We start from the raw sequence: 14991 nt of genomic DNA on the forward strand, positions 1-14991 counted from the left end.
GTGACACGAGCTGCCACATTTTGCCTAGTGCTGCCTGGGAGTGATCCCATCTGATCCACTGAGCTGGAATAGAGAAAAAAAATGCAGGATTTCAGTTTTTAGCACCATAAATCATACTTGCCTTTTGTAGCCAGGCTCTTTAGGCCAACTGCTGGCTATAGGATTCATACTTAAATACAAAAACAGGGCTCCTGAAGCAATTAGTGCTTGTAAGTACCTGCAGGATAAGGCCTGGGAATCCCAGTGATGGGCCCCACTCTAGAATGTCTCCCTCATCTATCTGTAGGGTCTGAGAGTTTAAAAGTGAAACATCTATCAAAATCTCATTACTTTGGAGAGGATGGGGGCTCATGGATTATAAACCTTAATTTATTTTTTATATCTTAAATCATGGTGCCATATCTAAGGCATACATTTTTGCAAAACAAACTGCTGAAGCATTTGGAAGGAGTTGAATAAACACTCCCAGCAGTGCTCCAGAGCAGTGCCAGAGGGAGCAGGCAGGTGCGTGGGGTGAGGATGGCAGAGAGGTGCTGATGGCACAGTGCTTTGGGAACTCCTACTCTTGTTGTTTTTGCAATAGGAGGCTTGTGTTTACTCAGAGGAGAGGAGAGAAGGTTAATGCTATCAGTTTCTGGGAATACAGGCACTCCCCAGTGACTGAAAGGGAATATTCCTGGATCCCCCAAAGACCATAATTTCACTCCCAAGTGTCTGCTAGCAGAAAGACATGCCTGTCTGCTTCAGTTTAATATCATCACAAAGGGCTGATTTATTTTATGGTGTTAACCTTCCTGACAGCCTTCAAGCTCTGTAGGGTTTCTTGGTGGTGTAGGAGGCTGAATGGGTATCAGTGTACAAGGCAGCATTTTAAGTTGAGCAGCATTAAGCAGCCTGATCCTGCAAATCTAGGATCACGCAGCTTGTTTCAGAGATTCATCTTGCCAAGTTTTGTGTGTCATTTAAGGAGAAGTCTTTCCCATAGAGACAAAATACATTTGGGAGTGAGAGTGATGAGCCCCTGAACCCTTGTTAGATAATGCCCTTACTTCCTGGGACAGGGCCAGAGGATTTATTCAGTCCTATCATTTGTGGGAGATGGGGGATCCTAAAGCACAAGAAGGACAGAAAAATCAAAAACTCTATCACAAGTATGTGACAAGTAAAATGAAGTTAAAACAGCCACAAAACTTGGGATGAGGACAAGGGTAGGGGTGAAAACTGAATTCATGACAAATTTATCAGATAGGTGGGTAATGAAGGACTGCTTCTGTAGTATTTTATTCTGCAATATTTTATTCTGCATTATTTTATTCTGTAATATTTTTTTTTGTTTTATTATTTTATTTCTGTATTATTTTTGCCCCATTTACACCGTTTGCCTACAACTGGACTCCTCCTCTACTACAGTCAGAATAGTGCTGATTCCAGAGATAAGAGACACAAAGTGAAGGTGATACAGACAGGCAATTATAAAAACATCTTCTTTGTTTCCCGGGGTGGACAGCCTTCCCCCGAAGGTCACTCTGACAATGTTCCAGGATGTACTTGTGGAGCTGGTGGCTGCTGCAGCAGGGGCCAAGCAGTGTAATCAGAGCTGACATCTGGGTGCTCTCTGTCAGGGCTTCAGGAAGCTTGTTTTGCTCTGAGATAGACCTGCTCTCACTGGGCAATGGGAAAAGCCTATGTGACTGTGAAAACAAGAGTGGAAAAAAGATGGATCTGGAATATGCATTGCTTTATCCTGCCAAGCCAAGTGTTTATTGTGGAGGCCAGACACATCTGTCCTTCTCCAGCAGATATGGTGTTTCTTGGATTAAAAAGGCTGACTGTAGTGGAACAGTGGAAGAAATTGCTTCAGAAGGCTGACTTATTGGAGTCCTATATCACAGGGACCCTGTCAGAAAAATATTAGCCACAATAAAGGCTGACACTCAGGGAGATGAAAGCAATATTGCTTGATATTGTGATTACCTCTATAGCAATGTGCTGAAGGTGAGCAGTGGGGAATTGAGTCCTTTCTTCATTTGACCTGGGTGGTCACTATGATTACTTCAGGGACTTTTTTTTTTCTTTTTTGTTTTATCTAATAAAACATCTGTAATAAAAGATTTTTTAAAAAATGAGTTTTGGGAAAGGAACTGGAGACATGGATTGCAGGCAGCTATTTGGGTCAAGGGGTTCAGTTTTTGCCAGGCTCCAGATGGAGATGAGAGGACAGGGGCTGGAAGTGACTCTGAAGCTGAATCCATCTACACTGTACAAGTGATGAGAACAGCATCAATTTACTGAGCTGCACCTGATCCAAAGTTTGGCAAGAGAGGGATGGATGCAAGCATTATTCCCTGTGTGGGGTATTCCTGAGAATGCTGCTTGTGAATGTGGGTCTGCTCTGAAAGCTGCAGCAAGTGTGAATAGCAACGCTGATCACACTATCTGCATTTTCATGCCCTTGCAGATTTACTGGAAGATCTTGGGAAATGGCAGTGTTGGTGGAACAATTTAATTATATCAAGGAAAAGGAATTTTTTTGGAAACTTGACAGAAGAAATAAAATTTACCTACTGGAGGTGCACAAGTTTCTTTTGGTGGAAGGAGGCCGCAGGATATTTGCAGCCTGTGAATGTTCACGGAACACTCTGCATGGGAGGGAGGTTTATTTTTTTCAGTTAAAATCAAAATCTGTTAACATTTGGCCTTTCCTTATGCTTTTGGTTTGGACTCAGAAGATACTCTCATATGTTGCTGTAATTTTTTTCCAGAAAAGCAGATACCTTCTCTGTTCCTCTACAAAAGCTTTATGCCACAATAATTTAAGATTTCCTCCAGGTCAGAATATTTCTGCATGTAAAACTCTTTGAAGGTTTAAATAGATTGTAACTGAGTTTTGACATGTATTAGCATGTGTCAGGTACAGCAGTTATTAAGGGTAGTGGAGACAAGGCACATTCCATCTCTCCAGAGGCTGACTTGCAGGTGTCCAGATCACTACAGGCCACGAGCGGGCAAAGCCCCTAAAAAAAAATCACCCTTTGTTACAACAAGCATTAAAAATGTGATTTGCCACCCATTTCAGCAATAAGTCAGGTTAGGAATAAGTTCTAGTTGCTCTAACAAAATCATGTCCCAGGCTTATTACTGGGAAAATTGCCTTTTTATTTCTTCTAATATAAATATTTTCTATGTCTCTCTCTCTAAGGTTCTGCATCCACACAGAACATATTTTAAAATTATATTAAAGCATACATTTATGTTAAAGCATGATGTGCTTTGTTCCTGGGTTCTGTCCTGTTCCGCTTTTTATGAGCTGAATATGTCTGCATTCAAACAACTGATAACACAGAAATTGTTTGATGGATTTTTAAATTTTTTTTTAATCCTTTAATTCCTTTCATTCATATATCAGGAAGGAGTGTGATATGCAAAAGGAAATACTCAGGCCTGGGTACTTCTTTAATCAGAACAGGTTTGAGCAAAGCCAGCTGACTCCCTGCCCTTCTCTTCCCAGGGCACAGCCTCTGTCCTGCAGCGCAGGTCTGACAACGAGGAGTACGTTGAAGTTGGAAGACTCGGTCCATCGGATTATTTTGGTAAGAAAATTCAGCTAAGCATGGTTCAGAAAGACAGGCACGTCTGGGTCAAGTACTTATTGTCTTAATTAGTGTTCCACTCTTACATGCGAGGGGTTATGGGCAGGTCAGCCGCTGCTCTCAGCGATGCTCAGAGATTTCAGGGAAGCTGAATCCATTCCATGGTTTACACCAGTGTAGCTGACAGGAGACAGATCCAGAATCAGCAAAACAGTCTGAAAGCATTTGTTTTCAAAGGCATTTTACACACATGCATTATGCATGTGTAATGCATTTGTACTGTCAGCAGAATTATGTAAAGTGTCTATCAAGAGATATATAAAGGGAGATGTTCTACTAGCAGAGCAACGGGATGGTGGAATATGCACCCTCTGAAAGAGAGGAGGGCGTGTGGCAGTGTGCTGTCTCTGTTTCTAGGTGAGATAGCCTTGCTGCTCAACCGGCCCCGGGCAGCCACGGTGGTGGCACGTGGACCCCTCAAGTGTGTGAAGCTGGACCGGCCCCGCTTCGAGCGAGTGCTCGGCCCCTGCTCCGAGATCCTCAAGAGAAACATTCAGAGATACAACAGCTTCATTTCGCTCACTGTCTAAATGATTCCTCTGGAAAGCTGCCTTCATGTGACCTTGTGCACTTAAAATTTGCTCTGTGCAGCTCCACAGCTTTATGAAGAAAAAAAAAGAAGTGTGCATTTTATGTGTATTTTTTTCTGTTTATGTCACCTAGTGGATGTCAGCTCAGATCTCATGTATCATGGAAATGGAAGGATAACTGTTTGGGTAAGACTAGCTTTGGGGAAGATTGGGGCTCTTTTGGGCTCTTGGCTTGCAGACAAGATTTTCACCTATTGTTGGTTCATATTGGTTAAAACTGTGGGTTCAACTATTTAAAATACATATGAATTTCTGTTTTCTTTATTATCTTTAAAGCTGGTCTTACTCACCTTTTGTCAAGGTTCTTTGATCAAGTGCCGTGAATGATGTCCCTGCCCATGGCAGGGGGCTGGAAGTCGATGGACTTTCAGGTCCCTTCCAACCCAAACCAGTCTGTGATTCCATGATATCTCTCTGCCTGTCACCTCTAAAAGACTTTTCACTGGTTATGGACTGGGGGGCGTTCTGAAATCCCATGGGATGGGTGGCAGTCTCATTGATGAGATGCAATTTAAAGGGGAAGGTTGGAGGAAGCTTTTGATCATTCCAGCAAGCCAGGGAAAAGTAAAGTTTTGGGTGATTTTATTTGTGGCTTAAATATAGGGGCCATATTTCTCCATGTCACAAACCCTTTTGGGTCTGCTTTGTAGGATATGCTCAGGCAAACAGCCTGCTCCAGTCTTCTGGGTGAAGAGGTCAAGGGACAATGTTTTGTAAGAATTCAAATGGAGCTTTTAGGACCTAAATTATTTGTCCTCAGCTTTTTTTAAATGAGGGCTCACATTAGAGTCCTTAGGAGTCCAGTGGGGGCTTTTCTGCTGAATTAGGTTGGCTTCAAAACTCAGCAGAATGTCCTCAGCCACTTCTCTGAACATTACATGAAATGCTGAAGAGATGGTGCCAGGTGCACTTCAGGGACAAATAAAGCAGCTTGTTTTTAATAAGGTCCACTTAATGAAATTCAAATGTCTTTCTTCTAATATATGACTAAATTTTAGAATTTTTAAAGATTTTTTGAAAGCCAAATAAGTGCTTCAAAATGCTGCTTCTCCTCCAAAAGACAGGTATTGTTGAACAAAGAGCACCAGGATCCTGGAGCCCAGGTCTCTCCAGGGGCCTCATGGCCTTGCTGGCAGTCATTGCTGCCCTGCCTACACTTGGGGCTCCTCCTGAATGGAGCTTTTTGCAGATCTCTCAAGGTTGGGGATCTGCACAGCCCTCAAGGATGGGATTGTCGGGACTATGATTTGCAAAGCCTTACCTTTGCAGGTAAACTTGTCGTTGCCAGCAGCAGCAAAGCTCTGCATCTCAGCCATGCTGAACAGCACTGCCTGCCCTTCAGCTGGGCCAAAACTCCATTTCTTCTTTACAATAACATTCTTCTGAGTAAATACAAGCTTTTTGTACCTTTGACATGCCAGAGGGTAAGCAGTGAAATACAACATCAATCTCCCTTTTGAAACTAGAGGTGTAGCTGAACATGGCTATATGGCTAAAATGAGTCCTGTTGACACACAATCGCTTTCTTCTTTGGAATTAACAAATGCTAATTGGACACGTTGCTGTTGACTCCCACCAAAGGCCCAATATTCCAGTAGCAGCCTGCAGTGGTTCTCACAGAGCTAAAAAGATTCTCAGCTTCACGCTCTTCTCATCACTTAAAGGTGCTTAATTTATTTTAGCATAATTTCAGTGGTTCTCTTAGTGTATATTCGTTGCTGCTATTTATTATGATTATGTTATGCTTCTTGCACGTGTTATTAAATATGACCATTCACAGTTTCCAACCTTGCAATTTTTATCACATACATTTATATAGGCAGACCTATTCTATATAGATATGTCAATGTATATGCATTTGGTTATCTGCTGCACTGTTTTTGTATTCTCTTGTGCAATTTTTAAAAGAAATATTTTTTAAATGTTACCAGTCACTCAAGTATGTTCTTTTACCTGTTGCATTTCTGTTGTGTTGGTAAAAATTTGTGAGTGTTTCGCATAATATGCAGGACACATCTCTTGTCAAATACCAAGTATTAGCCTCATTGTTTAGAAGTTACTTGAGCACACAGACACACTGCAGATTCTTTGCTTTAAACCTTTACAGCTCATGGAAAATACATTTGAATTATGGTTCTGTTATAAGCAATCTCAAGAGAAATGTAACTGTCTAACACCAGGATTCCTGTGCTTTAAGTGGAACAAAATGATATTCAGTGACATTTTGAAGATAATTGTAATATTTGCAGTGGATGATGGGACAGGATTATGGTATGAATAAAATTCTTCTACGTTATAAGTGGCCATTGTGGGTTTATTGCTAATGGAAGTTTGTGTGAGTAGATGTCATGCTCCAGTTGAAATCTGTATATCATCAAAACTTTGAGCTCTACTGAAAATAATCAAATGCAAAGGGACAAAAAATAGACCAAGATTCCCAGTGCTATATATAGTAATGGAAACCAAACTGGTTTTGTGGAGGATTAGCATGAAGGAAAAAAATCATCTGTTTAAATGTAACCATATATGTCTATATAAAGAAATAGGGGTTTGATGTGTCTCTTGGACCTTCCTGTTGTTGTCCAGGTGCCAGCTGTGATACCCTCAGGACTGGTGCTGAGCCTGTCGTGTGGCCAGGGGTTACACCTGGGGAAAAACAGGCTCTTTCCTTCTCAAATACCTCTGGTGCTCCTTTCCCCCCAGTATCACAGGCAAAGCCCATGGTCCCAACCACACCACGGATCTGTCCCAGTTGTTCCTCTCAACTTTTGGGCACACACATGGATTTTTAGAACCGTAGCTGCCCTAGGACTGAAGCACAGCCCCATTTTTGGCACCAGGGATGTACTACTCTGCTTCCATGGCTTGTGTTCATGCCACAGGCTGGCCAGGAGCTACACTGAGGACAAAATTCTCAGAGAAGGCAGAGCCTCCAAAAGAACCACCTGCAGCTCATGCATCAAACTGCAGATATGGGTTGAAGAACTGGAGAGAGTAGTTTCTGGGTGACGAGGTGTCACATGTGCTGTTAGTGTCACCCCACCTCAGAGCTCTGGGTGCCCACTTCAGTAGGTGTGTTATGGTCCAAGTTTGGCTCCAGAGCTAAGGGCAGGGCCAGTGGCTGATTGTGTGGTGGCCCCTGCACAGAAATCTTGGGTGGCTCCCAACGTCCAAGGGCTGTGCAGCTTTCCGTTTTTGGAGTGTGTTATTTTTCCCCCCTTTGCTACGATTCAGGAGGGAAGGACTGGTCTTTCCAGAGAATTACTCACATTATGCAGTAATCAAAAGTGACCACTCTCTCTGAGGTCCTTCCAGACGGACATTACCAGCCCACGCTCCCCAGAAATGAGCATCTCACCACTCCTCATTGCCATTCCTTTTTTGGTTGGTTTTAATTGTATCACAGCCATTTCAAGACTCCTGAGACAAAAGAAAAGACTTTTTTTTTTCTTTTTGATAGAAACTAATTGCACCTCAGCTTTTTACAAGGCCGTGTGGCTGACCAGGCTTTGGTGTGTGTATCACATTACTCTGGCTGGCTAAGGCACTCCCACTGCTTCGTGGCACCAAAGTGGTGCTAAAGTGGTGCTAAAGTCGTGGAGTCACTGTGAACCCTGTGAATCCTTCCTTGATAATCAAGAAAACATGGCCTGACACCATGTTACCTGTTCAGGTGTTGGTGGGAAACAAGAGCTGTTAGAGAACCAAGTAACCCCAGCTGGTTATTGGCTACTGGGCTGTTTTTCTTGCAGTCAGTGGTCTTTGGAAGTGGAGTCACCACACAAAGGGTGACATTTCTCCTTTTGTGCATCCCAAGGTGTGTGCATCCCATTCAGTTTTAAGTCTTAAATGGTGCATAAATCCTTTCACTGTGCTATTTATGGGACAAGTGTTCATTCTTTGCTCACACTTCTGTAGAACAAAGAGAATATTATCCTGTGCAGCAACAACATCGTGATGACCTCCTCAAAGAGTAGGTGACTGAGAACCAACCAGTTTAAAGTCTCATAGTTGATATTCCAAAGACCAGTTCACTATGTAGAGACCAAATTATTCCCTCTTACATTGCCAGACATGTTTTTGTAACTTGTTTCCAATGATTTGGCAACTCTGACTGGAGCTTCGAGTGCACACAAGTGCTCAGAAACTCATAAGAGCATTTCCAGCCAGAGTCACTTCTGTAGGTCCCTCTTCCTTCTGGAGAAAGAGAGCATATTTGGATAGGAGCATATGTGTAGCCTTGAAAATCTGATGTTACGGGAATACGTTGGCTTGGATGCTCTTCCTCCTCCAGGGATTTCTCTGTGGCTCTTTGCTGCTCTGCAGAGTTGTATCTGGGATGCAGCACTCCACAACATGCTGGCCATTTCTCTCAAAACACTGCCTGGCCGAAGGAGCTGGCATCTGCAGCCATCTGGTATTTTTCTGAAGGCTGAGGATGTTTTTTGTGCTTGATCAGGCTCCAATACCAGAGTGATTCTTCTGATGTCTAAAAATCTGGATTGAGTTTGTAGAAAAGAGGCTGCACTTTGCCTAGGCAAGGAAAGCAAAGCATGAGCGTCTCCTTGGGCTGCTCTGACTCCTACCTCAGATGTACAAAGGTAACTTTTCCCTTCTGAGTGTGTCAGCTCCTCCCCAGCTGTGCTTTAATTCTTGTTTTCAAGTCATTCTCTGCACAAGTATCACAGACAGCCTCCACAGCCCAGACCAGCTGCAGCATACTTCCCATGCTCCTGTGCTTCAGCGATTTTAAGTGTGTAGTGTTCCCTTTAAAAAGTCGTGAGATCCTATGGAGGAAAAAAATAATCATTTTACCCAAGAAGAGTGCTCCTATTCCAGTATAAACTGCCTCCAAACGTGGAACAGTGGCGTGCCATGTTGCTGCATGGGCCAGCAGTGCTGAATGAATTGGCAGATGCTGTGCTGCTGTGTGATCTCTGGGAGCTGGGCTGTGAGAACGCTGCTCCTCTGCTCACAGCTTTGGTTCAAAGCTGAGAGAGCTGTTTTGCCAACAAAGTGCCCCCCACCCAAGCCCCAATGGGATAAATGGAGCCTCGTGCTGCCAAGACTCACTGGGTGCATTCACCTTACCCTCGGTGGGTGCTGACAGCCTCCACTCTTCCCAGAGCTGGCAGTTGGAAACAGGATGTATAGACTGATGATGAGGTAGGGAATTTCTCACCACTGCCTGCTGTTACTGGCGCTCTGGATGTTCATACTGCTGGCTCCAGGGAAATCAAGCCTTTCTGGGAAATGGCTACTCCCTATCCTCTTTATACAGAAAATGTATTGTTATTATTTGAAAGCACTTTTGTATTGCCCTTAGACTACAAGCATGGCGATTGTTCCATTAGAAGACATCATGGTGCATAGCAGTGAAATACGACGTACAGTACCATGCAGTATGTATTTTCCAGATAAACTGGGAAAACAGTGAAATGGATCTGCAAAGTAGGGGTACAATAGCTGCTTTGCATTCCTCCACATGTGTGGAATTCATGTGCACTACAGAGTGAGTCTGTTTCGTTCCCATGTGCTTACGATGATCGGATGATCCGTTGTATTTTCTATCCGGTTTCATTTTCTCTGTCGTGTTTGTGGGCCAAGCACAAAGTTGCAGCGGCTTCAGATTGAACGTGGCAATGAATTAGTGCTGGCTAAACCCTCCCACCATTTATTTCCACTGTGGTAGCGAGAGGGAGCAGACTCAGCAGCTGAAAAACACAAGAGATTGTTTCTCCTCGTCAACCAGGGGCAGCTCAAGCTGCTTGCCAAATAGAAGGAGTTGGCTGGGCTTGCAGACTCTGGGTTGTTTGATTGAGACTTCCCAGCCCCAGGTGCATCTTCTGCACACCCCACCCTGCCTGGGGAGCCAAGGTGCCGTGGGAGCACGGAGCAGGGAGATGTGTCACTGTTCACAGTTTAAATTGTGTAAGGGTAACTCTGGAAATTGCTGCCGGAAGGGAATCTGCATCTCTCAGTGCCAGCTCCTGCAGAGATGGAGAAGTCCTGTGTTGGCCCTGCCTGGAGGAAGGAGTTGTGACCCTGTGCATGGTTCAAATGGCTGTTGGTGAGACAGAAGGTGTCTGAGAAAGCAGCAGAGCTGCTCCCCAGCCTGGAGAGCCTGTAAGTCACTGCTAACAGCCACCACAAGCACCAAGAGCTCTGCTCCATGGGCTAAATTCCCATGAGATGGCAGGATGGTTCATATCCTTGACACATATCCAGTAAAGCATCACACTCTCTCCCATTGCGTTGCATGTCTGGCTCTTAGCCCAGGATCTAGCTTTTAAAGAATAACATGACCAGCAAGGAGGGCCTTTTAAACCTTGGGTTTGCAGGAAGCAGAAGAAGGTACCAAAATGGGCAGAAGAACATGAGAACCAGCCCAACAAAGGCTCCCTTGTGAGGGCGGGGAGATGCAGCAGAACCTGTGTCCGGATGAAAGCTGCCCTATCAAAATAGCCATAAACAAACCCGCCTCCTCTGCTACAGAAAAGCTGTTGTGCCAGGAGCATATTAAATTGTATATGCTTTTTCTCAAGGCAAAAGAATTGCAGCAGTGATGGCAGCTGTGTGTGCTGGAGCCGAGCCACCGTATTCAACTCGTGAAGGCCTTGCTGAGGACGGGGTGGGGGAAGGACTGTGGATGAATGTATTATTCAGAGAGACCCATGCTGAAATGATCTACCGGCACTGGGGATGTGTGAAAGGGGAGAAAAGTGACTGCCCTGACACCAAAGGCTGATGTGTTTGCCAGAGGGTCACTCAGGTGGTGGGCCAGGTCCCCTTCCACACTGGGAGCCACAGTCCTGCTGGTGTTGCTGTTTATGGGGGCAACACAAGGTGTGTTTTGCCTTCCTCAGGTTTCCCTGGGGAGGTTCCAGGTCTCATCCTCCAGAAGCAGAGCTGGGCTGCAGCCACTGCTCAAACCTGAATGGAGGAGCAGGTTGAAGGCGGGAGGTGCCCAATCTTCCCAGTACAAAGGGGCAGGAAATGGGATTTAAAACCAGTGGTGGGCAGGGAGCCACAGGCAACCCCATCCTCCACCTGGCTGGTCCCAGGTGTGGTGGGTAAATGGGAAATAAATTGGCCTCCTACCCACAGGGTGGCTTGTTTCAGCCCCATTTTCTCCCAGCAGGGCTGTTCCCTGCCTGGCCCCTGCCTATGTCCTGGAGAGACAGGATGCAGAGAGCTCAGGACTCACCCATGCTGCAGCCATCACCTGGTATCTGTGAGGCCACCTCTGTGGGAGCATCCCTACCCCAGGAACAAGGGTTTGGAGACATTCTCCAACCTCTAAATATTAGTGAAAGGCACAGAATGGGATTTCATCACTGTTCACATCCCTTCTGCCATGTGTTAGCTGAGTGTCTCAGACAAGCTTGTTGCTTGGTTGGTTGGAGGAAGTTCTCTGCTGCCCAGGCTTTGCTCTTCACTCACTGGGCTATTAGGGGTCCAAGCCTGGACCTTAAAGCACAGAGGAAACACATCTGTCCCGTGGACACCCACATCACCCAGAGACCTTCTGTCAAGTAGTGAGTATCTAAAATCTTTTTCCACCTTGAGCTGCAACTCCCCTGTGAACAAAGGTGAGTTGGGAGTAAAGGATATGGGATGCTTTCCTTATTAACCCAGGAGTATGCTAAGTAAAGGCACCTCCTGTAGATCTCCTTAGGAGAGAGTGAAATAAAACAGAATAAATTCAGAAAGGATGACTTCTGTGCAGACACCGTGCAGGTGCCTCATCAAAGATCAGTTTATCCCCAGGCAATACAGTTCAAAAGCTGCAGCAAGGAAATGGGATAGAAGAGCCTGACACTCATCTCAGCTTAAATTCAGTCACGGCAGCTGTCCTGTTCTCTAAGGCAGAAGGGGAAATTTATGGCTCTCCTGCAATGCGAGCAATGCTATGAGCACCCACAAGGTAAATGCCCTTTTCTGCCTGAATCCCTTCCCTATCTGAAGTCACTGCATAGACAGGGCTAACATGATTCAGTGAAAGAAAACCCATTTCAGTTGCCTTTTAAGCAGATTACAGCAGATTAGCTGACTAATCTATATGGAATCCTCTCTAACAATTTCAAACTGTAAACAAATCCAGCCACTATTGCATTGCACATAAATATTTACTGTGGATTATACGAAGATTAACTTCAAATGATATTTGCAACAATGGTTTTATTTTGTGGCTTGCTACCTTCAGTGATGTAAAACCTTAGGAAATAAATATGCCTCCCACAAATTGTGAATTTAAGGCCTGTCAGCTGTACAATGGCATCTACCAGAGCATGTACACAAGCAGAAACTGAACACAGTGTTGATGACAGATGAAGGAAGAGAATAACAAAAGCTACTGGTGCCGAATAAAAACACCTGGGTTTATCATAACATGGAAGTAATGTCCTTCCTAGAAGATGTGACTTGGTGTTAGTAACTGACACCTCACTGCTACTCACAGTTGGTCTTCCAGCTGCAGAGAAGAGCTGAGCAAGGTTTGCAAGCAAAGGGGGTTTGAGGAGTGTTGCTTGGCATCCTGAGACATCACCCTCCTTGAGGGGTCGGTGTGGGTAGACCTGGCCCTGGTGGCTGGTGAGAAACAAGGCAGCCTTTGTGATGAAGCTGTTCCTCTTCCTGAAGATCTGGGGTTCTCATTGTATCTCCAGCCATGTGGAAGAACCTCAGAGCCACCAGACCAATGCTGCAGAGCTGCTGCTCACCCAGTGAGGCTCCTGCAGTCACAGTGATTGCTGATGTGAAGGAGGGGGCTGCCCAGAGCACCTCTTCCTTCCAAAAAAATCCAGGCCAGAGGCCACTGCTGAAGAGCCACAGGCAAAAGCCAAGGCAGAACTGTGCTTGGCAGCACATCCTGCTCTGAATGGGGTGCTCCAGGGGCAGCCAGCAACAGCCCCTGTGGGGCTGTGCCCGGGCTGCTCCGGCTGACTGGCTCAGGTCCTGCTGCTCCTTGCACAGCACTTGGTTGGGACATGGGGAATGTTGTGTCTACCAGGCCAGTGAAGGAATGCTCAGTTTATAAGACAATAGCTTTTTAGGAAGCCAGAAGAAGTTAAACAGCCTTCCCAGAAGGAAGATTGTCCCTTTCCACTCTTTGTATAATTAGGGCAGCTTCATGCTCCTGTAAAGAGATGATCTGTTTAATATAAGAGGTTTCCAAAGTCTTAGCAAATGAGTATCTGAGAACTGGCTTCTGATGTGGTTTATGTTCTTTTTGATAGATTTAGGTTATGGGAATGTTGGTTACAGAGGCAGTGAGTGATTCATGCTGAAACCATCCGTGTGCTGTCTGATCCATGCTGTCCACCCGAAGGTAAAGGGAGGCTGCAGCCTGTGCTGTGTTAATGCCTGCAGTTTGAGCTGCTCTGTGTAAGTTATAATTGCAGAAAAATTACTGCAGCAAAGAAAGGTTTGTGTTTTGCAGAGAGAGGTAATTCTTCCCAGAGCAACATTTCCATAGCAAACTGGGGTCTGACAGTGATGCCTCAGGACCTCAAACTGCTGTGCTCCGTGTAAGGAGTTGTACTGGCACCTTAGGAAAAGCAGGTCTCCCTGGAGACTCTCTGGCTGCTGCTTGTCAAGCACAAAGCAACACAGACCCGAGCTGATTGCTCTGTGCTACTGCCCACCTTGGAGTGGTCTTGGAAAACATCATTTCCCCCCTGACTGTGGGTTTGTTTCAGCAGTACTTGCAGGATCAAGTCCTTGAGCAGATGGGGGAAAGAAGCGGGGGGAGAAATAGCACTCTCCTTTACGTTTATTTCCTACAGTAAAGCATTTGTAAATCCTGTCTCCATCTGAAGAACATCAAGCAAGTAAAGGGGCAGAGGGAGGCCTCTCATAAACCTCAAAGGGGAGCTGCCCTGCAGCCCAAATGTGTTTCCTGGAGCCCATGTCCCATCATGGACCCTCTTTGCCTGGCTGGGGCTGGGCCTTGCTGCCAGCTGAAAAACCACTTCCAGAAGAATCTCAGTGCCACAGCAGGAGACCAGGCACTGAGCGTGGAAAGTTGAATGGACAAAGTCAGGGGGTGCTCCGTTGGGCAGCAATGAAGTGGTCACTGCCATGCAGCTGCCTTGCAGCACATCTCTGTGCTGCCTCCTGGCACAGAGGCATGAACGGTGAGAAGCAGAGATACTCCTCATCAAAATTCATGGATTCCCGTTGCGCTTGCGTAACTTCTCCAGGACTTGTGTGAGAGCAGGGTGAGGCCACAAGCCAAGAGCTTTGCAGCATCACATACCTTTGTTGCCACGTAATAAGCAGAAGACTTGAGGATACTAGTTTTGTTTGCAGGCTTTCCCCTTCTATTGCTCATGTTTCAGCTGTACATAAATCCAGAGGAAAAGTTTGCATCATTGTTATATCAGATTTGTAGGTGAAATTATGGGGGTTCCTTGCCCACTTACTCTTTGTAATAACATAAATTCACTGGAGCAGTGACTTGTGGAGGCATCAGGAATGCCCTAGGAGGCAGTGAGCACTGGAGCAGCAGCTCCAGCCCACTGAGCCCTTTGGGGGATTCTGGACACTCACCAGGGCTGTGCTGGACAGCCTGGAGTGGCTCCATAAGGGGCTGTGTGTCCTCCCAGCCCCACCTCTGCTTTCACAGAATCATGGGCACACAAGGATCACCGGGCCCAGCTCCTGACCCCACACAAAACAACCCAAAAATTCCACCATGAACGTTCTCCAAACACTTGAACTGTGTCAGGCTTGGTGCTGTGACCACTTCC

The 14991-nt window shown here is 45.5% G+C and overlaps 1 protein-coding gene across 2 annotated transcripts in view; it reads left to right on the forward strand.

Annotated features, from left to right (window-relative positions):
- Nucleotides 1–6523, forward strand: part of PRKAR1B (protein kinase cAMP-dependent type I regulatory subunit beta) — a 91703-nt gene extending 85180 nt beyond the window's left edge. For both annotated transcript variants that reach the window (XM_084216256.1, XM_084216255.1), the window contains exons 10-11: nucleotides 3509–3590; nucleotides 4008–6523. In XM_084216256.1, the coding sequence (XP_084072382.1) occupies nucleotides 3509–3590; nucleotides 4008–4180 (255 nt within the window). In that variant the 3' untranslated portion in view covers nucleotides 4181–6523. The remainder of the gene's footprint in view (nucleotides 1–3508; nucleotides 3591–4007) is intronic.
- The last annotated feature ends 8468 nt before the right edge of the window (nucleotides 6524–14991 follow it).

The sequence above is a fragment of the Fringilla coelebs genome (genome assembly GCF_963513975.1).
Source record: "Fringilla coelebs genome assembly, chromosome: 16".
NCBI lineage: Eukaryota > Metazoa > Chordata > Aves > Passeriformes > Fringillidae > Fringilla > Fringilla coelebs.